Here is a 17,650-nt window from a genome sequence, read left to right as displayed (position 1 = left end):
GTGCAGGTCATGCATGGAGACTGACAGCTGAGCAGGTAATTTCACACATTTGGACACACATAGACACAAAGTGAACAATATATTATTAGGGCTCAAAAAGAATCACTGAAGTATTTTTCCAAACTGAAACTTAAACCTTCTTTTTCATGTTTCTGCTAAAGGTGATGTGGGACCTCTTCTTGGTGTGAACAGGACAAAGACGAACTCCACTTCCTTCACACAAGATTAGAGATTCACAACTGAAGTGGTAGGAGAGGGAACAATATGGAGAAAGAGATGTTCTCTGTGTGTCAGATTGTTGCTCGGACGTGTGATCAACATGGGAGCCCCGTATCAGAGGTCTCACCGAGGTCACCTCACCTGTTTGCCACATGCTGAAAGGGTTCAGGCCAATGACACCCTCTTGATCCACCCAGCAGAGATCTCATGACTGTCTGCCAGCCCAGTATTTCTTCCTTCCTCCTTCTTCCTTTGACTGGTTCAAGATCATGGTAGTTTTGCTGCCTGACTGACTCCTCTGGCTCTGGTTGGCTCCTCCGCCTGACTCTTGTCATGGTTTTTCAATCCTCACTGCCCTTCTGACCCACCTGGTGACATCTGACCCCTCTACCTGGCTATCATGACCCTTGGTGTGTTGTAATCATCAGATTGTGTTGCTGAGCTATATTTTTCTTCTGTGGCACGCAGTTACTTCGTTTTTAACCTTTTTTTTTTCTTACCCACCTTCCATTTCTATAGCGTCTTCATCTTCAGCATTTCTAAATTTGATGTTGTGTCCCTTTACTAGCATGTTCCACACAATCCAGATTAAGCGATTTTAGGTTTTCTATTGTCATTTCTTGTTGGTAAAACGAAGAACTTTGATCTGACTGATAACAGGCTTGAGCCTTGCGTGCAGCATCAAGAGGTTTCCTTGGCTGCATGAGCAGGGCCTTCCAGTTCTCTGGCTTGTTTTAGCCTTAAGGCTGTGGCTGCAATGGATTTGATCTTCATCTTACCTCATTTTAATCAGAAGTAGTCAAAAAAGAAATAAACTATGCAGATGTAAACATAGAGTGAATGCATTCCCATCCTTACTTAAATCAAGTCAAAATGATTTACTTATCCAATCAGAGCAGCCAAGGGAGTGGTCAGAATATATTGATCAGATTACTTAGATTTTCTGAGACTATGCACCTATGCACCTCCTCTGTGTTGCAGGATTTTTTACTAATGGTGCTTCTGCTGGTGCTCAAACTAAATGGTATGAGAAGACCTGGAAAAAGAGCATCTTTTAGTCCTTTTACAGTAAAGGGACTTAATCCCACAATGGGCTTCATAAACGACTGTAAAGGAGTTCTTTGTACATATGATTTGACAATAGGGGTTTGTGATCCAAACACAGGGACTTGTTCCCTCAACAAATACTGCTACTAAAAGCATCATTATCAACTATAGAGAGAAGGCAGTGTCCAGTAAATGTTTACCCCGCAGGTCTATTGGAGCCACTGGCACACCAGTGTCTGACCTAGAGTATGCTCCTGCTCCCCTCTCCCTTGTACTCTTCCAGCAGTAGTCTGTGTGACCTCCCCATACATAGTGACTTGTTTTCTCCTTCTCAACAAGGTGGCCTGTGCCTCGTAAAAACTGTACACATATGATAGATATGCATATATTATACATATAGAGAGAAATCTATAGAGTGTGTCTTCTATATGTGGTCAGAAAATCATTTCAAACTGACAAGATACTATATATATATATATATTATACATATATATATGTTTTTTTCTCCATTCTTATTTTTCTAACTGTCTAGAGGTCAGAGAAATGTCTTATTTAGAGAGTTGAGTGGTTTGATTTTCTCTGATTTGTACTGTGTATGATAAAAACCCCTCAGCAGCAAAGTTAACATTCCCTGTCTGAAAATACAGGACAGCCCAAATAGAACAAAAAATAAGAGCTTTAGAGCAGTTTATAGGAAATAAAGAAGTGTATCCAAATCTATCTAAATGTTTAGAAAAGATGACATTATTACATTCCTTTCTTAATGTGAAAACAACTCAGTTGAAGACCACTTTGCCTGTGGTGACGACTTTGAACCACTTTTTATTTATTTTAATTTTGCAGCTCACACAGGTAGCATTGAGATTATGTCTGCTGCACTCAGCAGTCAGAAGCTTGCACTTGTGAGAGAGGACTATCACAGTTAACATCCAACTGAAGGTTTGAGTGACTCTGTCTGGATGCATTTCTTTCGGGTGTTTGTCGTTGTTGTCGTCTTGTAAACCGAAGTGATGATGTATGTGACTGTGACAGCTGACCAAGTAGAAAAAAAAAATGCAGACATTGTTACAGTATAGTGGAAAAATGAAGTAGACTGTTACTATCCCCAGTTCCTCTCCCTAACCCTCATGGTGCCTGTGTGTCTCCCTTTTATGGCCAAGTGTTGGTTGTTGTATATAAATGTCTTCCCATTCACCCATCACACCGAGGTGATCTGCGCATCATCTTTTATGTGTCTGCTTCCCACCTTTACCGCTCCGCTCCACTGACCAAGAATCAAAAGATCGTGTGAAACTTTGCTGTTTGTGTTTACAAATGTTAAGCTAAAATCCTGATTTGGATATTTGAAAAAAAAAAAAGGGAAGACAATGCAGACAGACAGAGGAGCAAAAATCCTACCACTACACCATCAGGGGGATGGAGTATGAATCCTCTATTTTCAGGTCCTTATCTACTGAATACTTGAAGTACAGAGTTCTCCTACCATGAAATAGTACATATGATTTACATGGTAGACAACATGGAACATTTCAATTGTGCCCATGCATGCTGATTTTTACATAATGTGCCAACTGAAAGTGACGATGAAAGGATAATCTCCTGTTCTCTATGCAGAGCGATTTCTCTACTGTTGTGTCAAAAAAAAAAAAAAAAAAAAGGGTTTAGGAGACACCGAGGCTTAGAGGCTGGGGCTGGTTTCCTGGGCTTAGACTCAAGACTAATCTGACATTGCACTTCAGTGTGAGGCAGATTCAAGAAGGCAAGGCTTCATCGGTGCCTAGAAACAGCTGTGTAGAAAGACTTGAAAAGTCACCAGTAATATTCAAAAAGCCTTCAAAAAAAGTACAAAAAGCCTGACATACATTTTCACTTTATTGTTGTAAACAGGTTGTTTTTGTTTTGCTGCATATCACTGAAAACTTTGGATTAAATAAATCACTGTGACCAATGCCAGAAACGCTTTTGTTTGACAGAACAAATATTATGTTTACTTTTTTATTATTCATTTTTGTATTTAAGTTAGCTTTATTTTTTCTATTGTTTCACTGCACTGAACATGCCAGTTTGAGACTGTACTATTTGTATAGGTAAATGTTTTGAGGTGTACAGTAAAAACCTAGGAACAAACTAAATGTGTGTCCAGCATGCTGAATGATTATTTGTGTGAACGTGAGCTAATCTCCCATAAAGCATCATTCCTCATACATTAATTGCATCTGCATCGTGCATTGTGACGGTGTGATGTTGTGTTTGAGAGTGATGTGTGTCTCACTTACTGTGTCCCCTTAGTAGACAGCCTGTGCAGTTTTGTGAGAGTGCAGCATGTTCTTGGGGTTGCTGGTGTAAATGCATTCAGAAAAGAGGGATGCGTGTGTGCACAACTGCAATTTATTTGTTTATGAGTGTGTGTATGTTGTGTGAATGCACAAGAGAAAACTATTTAAAAAAAATAAAAACTTTATAAAAAGAAAGTCCCTAGAGAAAAAAAAAGTGAGATTGAGTAAGTTTGGGAAAAAAAGCATGGATACTCTGTAATGTTTTGTTTTTTTAAAACTATAGGAGGCTGTCCTCAGTGCCCCAGTTTGCTATTGTATGTGCTGTATCAGAATATTACTATTGAGTGTTGGCCAGCTTGTTTATATCCATCAAATAAAGGTGACTTTCTTTCTGTCTTTGTTTGTGATTTTTCAAGTTAAAATCACTCCAACAGTCGCAGCTTTCTACACAAACTTTTTTAACTTAAGTGATATAGTTTAGTTTTAGAAAGAGACGTCCCAGATTTCAGCACTCACTGATGATGACAGCGTATAAGGGGTGTTGACACAGGGTGTATTTATTTCAGCATTTATATCTTGGAAGAATGTGCACATGGAGAACAGCCAACATCACAGCTTTATACAAATACACATGAGGAAAATGTGTATGCTACATTGTTCACGACACAGACATGTACATACACACACTGGACACTTTGTTAGGTACACCTTTTTAGTACCAAGTTGGACCCCCTTCTGTCATAAGAAGCACTGCTCAAAGATTTTGGTCCATACAGCATCACAGAGTTGCTGCAGAGCTGTCAGTTGCACGTCCAAGATGTGAATCTCTTGTTCCACCACATCCAAAGATGCTCTATTGGACTGAGATCTGGTGACTCTGGAGGCCATTTGAGTACAGTGAACTCATTGTCATGCTCAAGAAACCAGTTTGAAATGATCAGAGCTTTGTGACATGGTGTGTTACCCTGCTGGATGCAGCCATCAGAAGATGGGTACACTGTGGTCATTAAGGGATGGATGTGATTAGTAAAAAGACTCCGGTATGCTGCAGCATTTGAAAAATGCTCAGTTGGTACTGAGGGATGCAAAGTGTGCCAAGCAAATAGCACTCACACCATTACACCACCGCCAGAAACCTGAATCGCTGATACAAGGCATCGTGTTGTAAACACCAGTAGAACTGAGACTCATCAGACCAGATAATATTTTCAAAACTTTTGTTGTCTGACGTTAGTGAGCTCATACAAATTTTAGCCTCAGTTTCCTGTTCTTAGCTGACAGGAGTGGCAATCGGTGTGGTTTTCTGCTGCTGTAGCACATCTACTTCAAGGTTTGGCGTGTTGTGCATTGTGAGATGCTCTTCTGCATACCTTGGTTGTAATGAGTGGTTATTTGAGTTACTGTTGCCTTTCTGTCAGCTTGAAGCAGTCTGGCCATTCTTCTCTGATCTCTGGCAACAACAAGGCATTTTGGCACAAAGAACTGCTGCTCACGGGATATTTTTTCTTTTTCAGCTGATTCTCTGTAAACCATGGAGATGGTTGTGTGACAAAATCCCTCACAGTAGATCAGCAGTTTCTAAAACACTCAGACCAGACTGTCGGCTACCAACAACTTGATTCACGGTTTGAATTTCAGCAGGGTGTCTTGATCATGTCTACATGCACTGCGCTGCTGCCAGGTGACTGGCTGATTAGATATTTGCATTAAGGGGCAATTGAACAGGTGTACCTAATAAAGCGGTGAGTGTATACTTTAAAAGCTATAGTGTATTTTAGCTGTGCCAACTGCAGAAAATACAACAGAATCATGGCTCATTTCCAATGCAGTATACACAAATGACAATGGCATTTTTATGTGGGAAACTGGCTGGGTCCTTACCTTGGACAGCTGCAGGAGTAAAACATTAACTAATTTGTTTAATACAGGTGATCATCTGACTGAGAGCATGGCTTTCCTTCTCAGCCTGCTGTTAAGTCACCCCCTTTGTATAGGCTTTCAATTTGGATACCTTAGTACTTCCTTCTGTAAGTGAGCCAACATTGACTGTGCTGTTATACTGTAGGTGTCTCCTGCTTCTTCTATGTCCTTCTCAGAAAGATACCTGAGATCCTGAAAGCCTGTTTTTTCTCCCCCTTGGTGCCTATGCCAATACTTTTAAACATTTAATAGGTTTCACTTCAAGCAGAAATCACATGTACCATTTAAAATTACAATGTGCAATTGAAGTCTAATAAATAATACACTGAAAATGATCAACAAATACATTTCAACTAAAAGCTCTAAATTTCTCAGTTTGGTACATTAGCCAGAGAAAAGAAAGAAAAAAAAAAAAACCCAACTGTGCACCCCGCTGCACAAATGTATTTCCTTTTCCACACTCTGTATAAATAAAGTGGACGCCACCATATCATCACTCAGTGAGTCATGGAAAACAATTTTAAAGCCATGAGTTTGAGAAGGATCTGTAGTCTTGCAGACTACAAAGCACCCTCATTTTACAACACACCCGTACAGCAGGTACTGGTATACATCAGCCTTGCAGTGACTCCAATCCTACCGTAAACATAATATTAAAAAAGGTTTTGCACTATAAAATGCAAGGATTTATATGAATGTGGGTGTTTTATGTTTCAGGCCTTGACAAGCAGCACTGCACACCTACTTGGAGCAAGAATTTGGGTTGAGAAGATAAAGTTGGAGAGAAACAAGTGGTGGGTGTTTCTGAAAACCTAAGAACAATGTCTATGTCCAATTAGTAGCAAGCTGTCAATCACAAGACAGGCCCACCCTAAAACATATTAGGATGCCAATTTATAATGCTGTGTTTAAGTATAATAAGTAGGGTCACTTTCTCATACAATCTGAGTTGTTTTTGGAGGCAGTGGAGTCAAAAACTGTTGGCTATTAGAAAAAGCAGGCACTCCTAATGTTATTTTCAGATCTGCTTCTGTTATATATAACTTCTATGGTTTGTCACTGGCCTGATATTCAACCTCCAGTAGTCTTTATATTTCAGTCATTTTTTTCTATGCTCAAGTAGCAAATATCCATGGATGAAACATTACAAACTGACTATGCAGCTTCAGTTTATATTATTAGAATAATTATAGATGATAGATTAGAAATTAAACATGTCTCTTTTGTAATTATGGTTTGTGAGAAAATGTTTTTTGGCCACAAAGTATACTGCAAGCGAACCAATGGGTCAAAGGTAGAAAGATGCTAATGTGACCTTTATGTGGGCCTAAAAATGCAGAAACATGACCACATCTACACTAACATAAGAAAAGATTTTCTCCATTAAACAAGCATCATAGGAATGAATGGGGTGCCATTTTTAAATAACGTTTCCTGTTCTTAATATTTCCATTCTGAGCTTTAAACAGGTAAAATCTGCTTTTAAGACTACAAAACCTACAAAAAACATGTATCGCTGTTTCCTCACATTCACCGAAAGACACGAGTCTTTCCCTAAATGTAGTTCTCCTGAAGCGAACTCTATTACATACAGGATTATGAAACTACTGTACTGCCATTATCCCAAACATTACAATAGTTATAAACAACTTTAACAAACAAGAATTAAAAAAAAAAAAAACTTATTCCACATAATACACATGAATGCAAAAATTCACGTCATGCTATACAGTGGCACATTCCTCTGTACATTTGCTGTAATGTTCTCTTTGTAAAAGTCTGCAGCTTTAGTGTCCCTTTATGAAGCTGTCTAACATGCGGTCTCCTCTGTCAGAAAGCCAGTAACCCGCCATGGCTGCCAGTGCTCCCATAAATACAGATGTGTAGACCAAATCTCCCTTTGCTGCAAGTGTTGCCAGAGCACAAAGCACCCCCCCAAAAAACATCTGCTGCAGTACCTCCACTTCATCATCCTGGATGTCCTCAAACAGACCTTTTTCCTCAACATCTACAGGAGGAGACGGATGGAAGAAGAAGAAGAGAATAATAATAAGTTTTGGGTTTTTTTTTCCAGAGTAAATTTGTGTGCATGTATTTAAGTGTGACTGGTTAACATTAGATGGCACTCACTAGGCAGCTGCTTCTTCACACAAACACCGTCCCTGCGGATGAATCCTTGAGCACAGTCACAACGGAAAGCGCCTTCTGTGTTGCTACAAATCTCATCCAGACCGTGACAGGCAAGCACCCGGTCACTACATTCATCTATATCTGAGCAAAGAAAAGACATTCAGTTCTAAATCTCAATAAACATTTGCATAATTCCTTATTCAAAAACAATAGATATGTGAAATGCAGATTAAAATGAACATATTATGGAAGAAAAAACCAGTACATAAATATTATATATAAAACATAAAACAATACCATTTGTCAATTTCAACATTTTGAATTAAATATAAAGTCTAAGTGATTTGCAAATCATTGCATTGTTTTTTTGTTAAGATTTAACACTAGGGGTGGGAAATATAGCCTCAAAATTATATTTATATCATGATATTTAACAAAACAAACAAACAAAAAATGATCTTGGCTCTGGCTTTTTAACCAGCTGCTTAAAGCACTGATTTTCCACCATGTAGCTGCATCAGTAATTTCCATCCACCCTTTGCTCTTCTTGTCATATGGCGTACAACTAGTGAGAGCAACTAGCAAGTACAGCTAACAATGCTTGTTTGAGCAATTTGTTTACTTTCGGGTTGTACGTCAGCAGTTGCTGTTATCTCCTCCTTCATAGCCTGGTTATACTCAGTGGGATTTTTGTCTCAAGTGGTAAAACTAATTTGCTGTTTCCACCTTTAGAGGAAACAATTTCTTTGCATATTTTGCAAGTACTGTGCTTTGCTGGAGGTTGTTGAAGTAGCTCTCTTTTAAATTACTAAATAGTCATTGGCGGCTGGAATGCAGCTCTCGCTGTTAGACATGCCTGAGCTCGTCTCTTTCTCATTTTTGTGCACACTAGGGAATGCAAATGCAACGATATTGCAATATGACACATTTATCATGGAAAAAATTTATACTCATATTAATGTGGACAATATGATTAGGCACAGCACTATTTTACAGTGTCCCAACTTTTATGGTACTGCTGACCATAAATCAAACTATTCTCTTGTAGTTACCCAAACACTTGGACCCTGTCAGTCTGTACCCAGAAGCACATTTCCTGCAGCGTGCTGGTCCGCTACCCATGCAGCCCACACAGGCCAGGTCACAACCTGAAAAGGGTGGGTATGTGGAGGTGTTAATCCACAGACTGCACCATATTCTTAAGCTGTTGCAAATAATAGATGACTGATAAATGCCACGAATCACAAATTCGTAACAAATAGACATTAGGGTCAGGTGATTTTTTGTTCATCTTTTTAAAATTTTTTTTTTTTTTTAATGCATGATTATCCAACATATAGTGTCTTTAACATCAACTCTAAGGCACTGACCTCTGCACTCAAAGGATCCTTCTGTATTAAAGCAGTAACTATTTGGAGGACAGTTACCCAGCTCAGTGCCACACTCATCAATGTCTGAAACACAACATATAAAAACATAAATACATTTATTCTTTAATATCAAACATATAAGCAATGACTTCTGGAATTAAAGCTCTGTATACAGTACCTACACAGATCTTATTATGGAGTGACCAACCAGCTCTGCATTCCTCACACTGGTTATTTTCTGGCCCTGAACACAAACTGCAGCTATCTGGACAGCTGTTCACCTGACCAGCCAGCAGACTCCACAGCCAAGCAGCCTGCAGCAGGTTTCTGTGAATCCACTTCAGTCCCATCTGTCCAGAAGATGAAACTATTTCTATTTCCTCCAAAATACCATGTCTTTACTAAATGGTGCTTGCAAATTGTGATCATTTAGAACTAGATGCAAACTGCTGGCAAAATAAGTACATGAAGGATTAAAAAAAAAAAAAAGCTTTGCACTTGGGGCAATCCAAAATTATAGTTTAGCAAACAGCCTACCATTCCTGAAGATCAGATCAAGAAAACAGTTTATTATTGAGGTTTTTCAAATACAGCTTCACAATATTTCACAGGTAACACAAAGCAGTTTTACACTGTTTTTATATATTTAACTCTGCATATAAACATAGCTTTCTTAGAAATAAAATTTAGCACAAGGAAGAACCTTGCCCAGCTAACAGAGTTCTGAATAAACTGTTGTCAGCAGTTATGTATCATCAGTTTATGTATGTTGTCCAATATGTATTGGTCTAAAAACTTATTTTTATTAAAATAAATGCATAAAAAAGGTGCTTGGAGTACTTTAGAAGTCAGTTTGCTTATCACAGTGGCTACATTGTTTACAATGTACAAAGTATTATCTGTAGCTGAAGCAGAGTACACATCACAGTTGAGCAGACAATATTAGGTTTTATGTATAAATTATTTGCTAGAAAGTTAATAAAGTTTGTTTTACTTCATAGAAGTCTAAAATTAAAAAAATCCAGTTTTGGTTGGGCTACTACAACACACTAAAATGCTGCTTAATGCATCCTAATTGGCATTTTCCACAAAACACACACAAAAAAAGAATAAAGAATAAAATAAGAATATTAAAGTTTGTTGATAATTATACTTCCACGAATAAAACTCAGAAACTTTTACATTTAAAAGAGTATTTAAAAAAAAAATATATATATATATATATATATACATATATATAAAAAACATTGCTAATATTAGTTAGTTTACTTTTAGTACATTAGGAAAACAAATGAGAAATAAATATGAATTCTCCGACAGACGTTCACCGTGTTGCTAAATATAACGTAGCCTTGGTGCTCAAGTTTCAGACTGAAAAATTAGTTCAAAGAAAATCTGACACAAACATGCAACGCAACCAGCATTAAACTGACACTTACAATAAAATCTAGTCATAAACGAAGAGTATTCTTTACCTTCGTGCTGCTGGAGGGTGAAATTAATCGTAAATTTTAAAAGGAGTGAAACTAAGACAGTGGCACTTGACACATTACCGGGCTGTTTTGTGTTTGATTACAGAACGGAACCTAAACCTCCCGCGCGGGCGGCACACGCATTATTTCTTAAGCACCGCTCAACCGGAATGTAGTAAGACTTCTAAACAAGTACTTCAAAATGTCCTAAAACTGACACTAGATTGGACCAATAAGAGCCACCGTCTTCCAAACGGCCAATCAAAACGCGACAACCTCCATGTAGAAAAACAACCGAGGGAATAGTATTTATAGACAGGAGTGGACAGCTTTAGAGCGCTATATTTAGACTGTAGCAGTTTAAGATAAACATTTTGTAGCTTAGACAATAAGACTATAATACTTCTCACTTTCAACAAATCCCGCAAAAAGACCAAAATCAACAGTGAATCGACCCCTACTGTTGTCTAAGCTTAAACACATGAGCCACTCTCAACATGGTCACTTAGTTTTTAATGCCAGTTTCATATACACACTGCCCTGCTGCAGCAGATGCTTCTGCAAGAAATTAACCTCTTACTCAAAAATAAACATGCTTGAAGTTAGAACAAAGGATTATTGATTTTGGTCTCTTAGTGAAATTTGTTGACTGTATTTGTATTCTTTATTACAGCGTCATGAGTCTTATTCTTCATTACTGTAGTATCTTCATCCAACTCAGATGATCATGCTCTTTATGTGCACACAGAAGTAATACTAGTTATTAAAGCACATGCGGGCGATTTAAATGATTTACACGATGATGCCTTCTTGCTGGTCTGGTACTTTTTTTTTTTGTCCTTCTACCTTGCCCATGTCATTCCACGTGATCCTCTCTCTGTCTCTTTGATATTTATCTCAGCGAGGAGAGACTGAGTCTGAGAGGGAAGCCTAAACAGAGGCAGCCCCTGAAGAAGCTCCGGTAAACTCCTGTTGCTGGTTTGAGTCTGTGTTGAGTGGGAATCAAATGTTATCAGAAGGAAACGTTCACCAGCCCTTCGTAGCAGCTTATCAGCTTGAATGAGGAACAAGGAGGCTGTGAACAAATCAGAGTAAGGTGGCCATAGCTTTGGCACATCCTTTTCTTCCTTCCCCATTCCTCCTTTGAGAATATCTTTGTTGCAGTGCATCCATTCTTCTGTTCTCTCCAAGGCTTTACGTGTCAAAACCAGTAAAACTCGGCCGCCCAGCCTGTTTAACTCCAGCAGCTGTGAATGCAGCCATGGCAGAGGCCCCCAAGTGCACTGCTCCTTCCTGCTCCGCTGGTCGATGGAGACGCTGAAGCCATTGTTGCTGAGGAAGGACCCAAGCTGATATACTAACTCAGAAATGCCATCATCAACATCTGGGGGGCTCAGCAGGACAACATGACGCCTCCTACCAACTTTAGGGAAAAACAAACAATGTCAGAGTTGTATTATTGGAACTGTATATGAGTGAGTGTGTTTTAGTAGTAAAAAAACAAAACAAAACAAAAACAACTCACTCTTTACTATGCCGCCATGTTGCCAGCTCCACACCCAGTCTATAAAAGTAAGTAAAAATACAGTTAAATATACATCTGGGCTTAACACTAACACATGCATATTTATCTCTTCACAAATAACCGATTCTCTGCCTAATGAATAACTTCCACAGCCTTCTTTGTTGATGTAATTTTGAATTACAGACTGTAATTAACAGAAAAAGAAAAGAGTCAAACTTACTCTTGACAGATTTATGAAAGACACCAAACATGAGCACACTCATGCAAGCCAGCAGCATACCAACAACAGCTAGGAGACTCCAGCGCCATCTGCCTGCTACAAGTAGTAAAAGAAAACCCCCTTTTATTAAATAAAAGGCTATAGATACTCTTTTATAATTTATAGCTGCCAGGATTATTACCTGTGTCAAAACAGAATGGACCTAGGTCATGTTCCATCCCATTTACTCTCATCTGCACAAATAAATAAATATAAATTAGTTACTTTTATTCAGGAATTAGGTATGAATAATTATATGTTTGACAGGAGGACAGGTGGGAATACTTTACCATCAAACATGGTAAGGGCTTGGGGCGTATGTTTTCAAAGACAAATGTTTTCACCTAAAAATGAAACAGTTGCAAATCCCATTAGTTTATAAAATTGGCTGTCCAGCTAGACATAAATGTACATAATTTTGAATTAAAAGCTGAAACAAGCTGATACAAAACAGCTACATCATAGCAGAAAGGGGTTGAAAAAGAGGAGTGCATGGCAGTAAATGCCATCATCAACTATTTCACTTCTTACCCAGAGTCCCTTGTTGTTTTGTTTCCATGCAGCGCCATATGCCAGCGGTTGTCTTAAGGTACTCCCGCTGAGGCCGTCTTCGTAAAGCAGCCACACTTCACCATGCAGCCTGCAGGGGGCAGACACGTTCCAGGACAACAACATTGCTCCATGATCGAAGGTCTCTTGCTCACGGGGCCCAGACACGGTTATATTTTCCCATACGTTCTTTTCTGATACATGCCGAATATCTAGAGAAGACACACAGTTAGTTATGACATCTACTGTACATTTCAAAGAGGAAATTATGACAACTGAAAAATACAGATTGCTCGAATTCCCTCACCGATTTTGTTGAAGGGGCATTGTTGAGAACGTAGAGACATTTGGTTATCCTTCTCCCACATCTATAGGACATATAAACATGTAAATATGACGGTCACACACATCTGTATGGGAAACAAGACTGTTGACATGTTAGCCAGAAGTAAAAGAGTTGATGGTACCTGAATACACATGCAGGGTGTCACAGAGTACAGTGGTATGGTCATCCTGTCCCAGCTCTGCAAAGTAACATTCAAGATGGCTTCAGTGAGAACAGTGAAGACTGGAAAGTAGCGCATTCCCTAATTATGTTTATCAGGTAGTTTATGATCATCAGTTTTGCAATGTACTAATTGATGAGCTTTTGAGGAGGATTATTAACCTGTACAGTTATTTAACCAAAAAGCATTCCACCCAGAATCCTTGAATTATTCCTTAAACTACATGCCCTCTTCACACAAACTAAAAATATTAAAATTAGCTTCACTTGCACCAGCTATCAAAGAGCACACTTTTATACTTATATGTTTATATGTAACATTCTGAAAAACTATTCTTCCTCTGATGCTTTCTAATAATGTACTTAAGTGAAATTTTGAATACTGGTATATTACTTGGAATGGTGGCTTGGCTTCTTTTACTTAAAAAAAACTGAAAACCTTTCCCACTTTAACACAACGCAAATGATAAAAATCAAATTGAGGCACTGATGGCACTAACCCGACACCTTCCTTTCTCCTCATAATGGACACACATCAAGAGGGTCTTATTACTGCCTTCAAACTTCAGCTCCACTTGATTCTTCTCTGGGGTTACTGCAATTCTGATTTTGGGCGCTGAAAAGAGGAAAATTAATTTTATTACGTAATCAAAAACATTAAATGGAAAAAGGAGAGTCAGTATGGATGTTATGGATGCTTTTTGTTTGTTTGTTTGTTTTTGAATGCATGGGGACATTGTTTGTGTATTTTACCTTGACACTGTTGTACAATTTTCTGCAGTTCCTGGGAGCACACTGAGAACAAACAGGAAATGTGTCACTGTTGCCAAATGTGTAATAACCTGTAGCCTTACAGTTAAAATATCAGTAAAAAACCCACACACCTTCATTAAAAGAAGGAGCAACAACATTTTGAGTTAGATTTTTTTGGGGGATATAAACAATCAGGCGGCTGTCAAAGGGAAAGCCACCTGGATCAGCAATCACCACTGAGACCTGTGGAAGTCACATAGATATCAGAGTTAATGAGACAAGTTTGCTGGAAGTGAGTATACCATCACAGCAGTGCAAAGTACATGGGGTTTACAATACCTTTACCTGGTGTTGCTGAATAAGAGCTGCGTGATTAACTGTAAACTCCACCTTCTTGCATGAAGGAATTAAAGTGCCTGTGTGATGACACACTGTCAATGATCCTGTTGCAACACAGAAAACACAATAAAGGTGGAGATGAGAATTTCAGATATAATCTTATTGTTGAAGCCTCACTTCAACAATAAGCGACTAGTTTTCCACATTTTTTCTGTAAGGACACTTGAATTATTTTGCATTACTAACCATTTCTTCAAAGCTTGTTGCTGCTTTGGACTGATTTTTTTTTTTTTTTTTTTTTTACCTTCTTTAAAGCCAGTGGTTTTTATTCGTACCACTTTAACCATGACCGAGTTGTAACAATCCTAATCTTCTTCAAATTGATTTATGGAACTAAAACCAGATATAACTTATTTTCACTGTGAGCTGCATTGTTGTTTTGTTACCAAAACATAGGATGCAGCTGTTCATTTCACACGTTTGCTCATTCATTGTTCCAGTAATGATTCTCAACATCCCACAACATGCTCTTCAACAGCTCACTGTCAAAACTTGGACAGCTTCCAAAACACTCTCTACTTGCACATCGCAGTGAGTAACTCTGACTTAAGAGCAAACAAGAGTTATTGTTCACTGTGATGGTTCGCCTTCAACCAAGACAAAAGTTTTAACAAGATGATTTTCACGTATCACACAAAAAAAAGTGTGTTACAGTGTCATTGCATAGTAATATAAGACTAATGTTTGAACTGACTAGTGGAGTTCAAATACCTTTTAAATTAACCTGTTCCTCACTGTATTCTTCTTGTGACCCAGAGGAACCTTGAGCCTCTTCATCTGGATCGATGTAGAACTCCATGTCTATCACTAGGCATAATGTACACGCTGTTTTGTTCTTACAGCAGAGCTTAAAATCTGGTTTTAGTGTCTGAACCTCCACAGAGTTTTGGGGATCAAGGGGATTCTCATCTTCCATGGTGCATTCATAGAGACCCTTGAAGGAGGAAAAATTTGAGAGAGGAAAAAACATTTAGCCTGTTAGTGAATGAGCCTGGGCAGCAATATTTGCTGTTCTCATGACTATATTATACAAACATTAAACACTTCAATGATAAACCCATTGTCTGATTTTAATTAAATGTTTGACAACAGAACACTTAATCAGTGAAAGGGGAAATGAAAATGTCAGGGCAACGTTAGTACTGAAAGGCTGTTAGTGTAACCTATTAAGAAAAACTGTATTTTATATACAGGATGCGTCAGTGTATTCAAGTGGTGTAAAATATATTACCTGTGAGCAAACGACGTCATGGCTGTCATGTTCTAAAATCTCCAAGCGACAAGCTGACATGTGTAGAGTCAATAAAACACACAAGAGTGGCCACCCAAGAACGAACATTCTGCTTCAGGAATCTGCAGCAGTCCTACAGCATATTTCTATGCATATTTCGCTGACAGCAGCATGAAAACCTTGTTTAGCAAGTCATTTGACTTCTTCCTCATCATCACTTGGGTTGGAGATCTGAAGTTACACACACCGAAACTCTATGTTGACAAGGAAGGCAGTGAGGTGGGGAGACAAACTGTAAGCCCACAGCTGTGGATGTTATCTGGGTTTAGCAGTTGTTTAATGACCTTGTGAAGAAGAGATTAAAAAAAAAATTAATTATTTTTGCTTAACCAGATAATTGAATTAATATACTAGATCCAACAGCTTAACTGGCATAAGACTAGCTTTGTTGAGTTAACAAATCTATTGCAGTATTCACTGGGAACTCGATGATACTTTCATGAAACTTAAAACTTTCTTAATTCAAACATTAAACAAGCACACTGTTATCTTGGCAAATAAGACAAGAGTCTAATAATTTTAAACTGCATCAAGATAAGTAAACTTGTAGAAATATAGACTTACTTTCTTTAAAAATCAGTTTCAGGTAATTGGCTCCAAAGTGTGCGACTCCACTGGGCATTCAGCTCCACGCCTTACCAAAGTATCCCACAAGTGCTTGAATCATGTGAAAATTGCACCACATCACACGTCACTGTAGTGAATCAAGACATGTCCCTCCCTCTCTCTCCCTGCCCCCTCTCTTTCTCTGTTCCTGTCTGCAACTGAGTCTGGGCAAAAGCGTATACTCCTCAAACTTCCTGCCCTGAATTCTTCATTACACTGTAACCAACAGAAACCACAAAGTACAAAGTCCAGTTTCTTTTATCAAAACAAGGCTCCACCTTTATAAGATTAAAGTAACAATACACAGAGAAGTATATTAACTTCTCTATTAAGTATATATATTTTTTTTAAGTGGCACTTTGTAATATGTTCTCTGTCTTTTTCTAAAGAGTTCCTTTTTTTTTTCAGTTTCAAGTAACCCATGCCGAAGCACACAAATTTAACACCCGCTTGCATGCCTTTGACCCACACTGATAATGCAGTTCGTTGAGTGACAATTATTCAAGAAGCAACACAATGACACACACCTCGCACAGCAGCTCAACTGGTTTGACCACATAATGTTTAACTAAACTCAAAGCCATGTCTGTCTCTTGGGAAGAAAAAAGGAAAAAAAAACCTCAACAAAACAGCTATTGTCATCGGGGGTGGACATTATTATTTAATCAGCGTTTTCACCATAACTGTTACTTTAAGTGTTATTTTCAGTGTTGTAAGATTTTCTGCATTTACCAATCAATACTGTAGACACCCCCCCCCCCCCCCCAACACATTGCAATGGTTGAAGATAAGATCTTCTCTTTGTTTAAGAACCAGTTAATAAACAATGAGTGAAACAGATGTACAGTAATGCAATCTATGAAAAAGAGCTATGCTTCTCACTGGCCATGCATTTGAACTTATTTAAACTTTTAAACACAGGGCTATGTATGTTTTACATTTTGTGGCATTGCCAATAAAATGAAGAGCCTTTTTAATTCTAGTTCATTCGATTCAAACATGGAGCAAGCTTCCCTTCGCAATACCAGAAGAATTGCAGTTAAACAGGTTGCGGATATGAAAATGAATTCAAAGTTTACGTTACTTTAGCACAATGTAAGGAGTGGTGCATGCCATTACTTTCGCTTTTTATCTGCATCATGGATAAATGGGGCAGGTAGAGTTACAACGGATGCATTCTTTACCTATAAAGGATGAATATGTTTAGCAGAAAGCAGTTAGCCATTCTTTAACCCTGTTATTCGCTGGTCTCTATCAATGCTGTGGTGCTTGACTGTGGTTCAAAAACTGTGGCTGATATGCAAACATGCTGCACTGTAACTCTCTTTT

At 38.3% G+C, this 17,650-nt stretch overlaps 2 protein-coding genes across 3 annotated transcripts; both read right to left on the bottom strand.

Annotated features, from left to right (window-relative positions):
• Positions 1 to 7,248: 7,248 nt before the first annotated feature.
• creld1a (CRELD disulfide isomerase 1a) lies at positions 7,249 to 10,776 on the bottom strand. The gene is made up of 6 exons (XM_030729520.1): positions 10,438 to 10,776; positions 9,141 to 9,312; positions 8,963 to 9,046; positions 8,645 to 8,740; positions 7,593 to 7,733; positions 7,249 to 7,470 (listed from the first exon to the last, which is right to left on the bottom strand). The coding sequence occupies exons 2-6, from the start codon at positions 9,310 to 9,312 to the stop codon at positions 7,250 to 7,252; spliced, it is 714 nt and encodes a 237-aa protein (XP_030585380.1). The 5' UTR covers positions 10,438 to 10,776; the 3' UTR covers position 7,249.
• Positions 10,777 to 10,932: 156 nt separating this feature from the next.
• Positions 10,933 to 16,405, bottom strand: il17rc (interleukin 17 receptor C). 2 transcript variants are annotated; one of them, XM_030729518.1, is made up of 15 exons: positions 16,280 to 16,405; positions 15,656 to 15,999; positions 15,136 to 15,358; positions 14,365 to 14,468; positions 14,157 to 14,268; positions 14,026 to 14,067; positions 13,773 to 13,888; positions 13,235 to 13,291; positions 13,075 to 13,135; positions 12,750 to 12,979; positions 12,509 to 12,562; positions 12,361 to 12,412; positions 12,180 to 12,275; positions 11,960 to 11,998; positions 10,933 to 11,857 (listed from the first exon to the last, which is right to left on the bottom strand). In XM_030729518.1, the coding sequence occupies exons 2-15, from the start codon at positions 15,761 to 15,763 to the stop codon at positions 11,277 to 11,279; spliced, it is 1,875 nt and encodes a 624-aa protein (XP_030585378.1). In that variant the 5' UTR covers positions 15,764 to 15,999; positions 16,280 to 16,405; the 3' UTR covers positions 10,933 to 11,276. The 2 variants fall into 2 exon arrangements, with proteins under 2 accessions (XP_030585378.1, XP_030585379.1); XM_030729519.1 differs by having other exon boundaries at positions 14,371 to 14,468.
• Positions 16,406 to 17,650: the final 1,245 nt, after the last annotated feature.

The sequence above is a fragment of the Archocentrus centrarchus genome, chromosome 5, assembly GCF_007364275.1.
Source record: "Archocentrus centrarchus isolate MPI-CPG fArcCen1 chromosome 5, fArcCen1, whole genome shotgun sequence".
NCBI classification, from domain to species: Eukaryota; Metazoa; Chordata; class Actinopteri; order Cichliformes; family Cichlidae; genus Archocentrus; species Archocentrus centrarchus.
The sequence above is the reverse complement of the archived record's forward strand: the minus strand, read 5'-3'. Positions and strand labels throughout refer to the sequence as shown.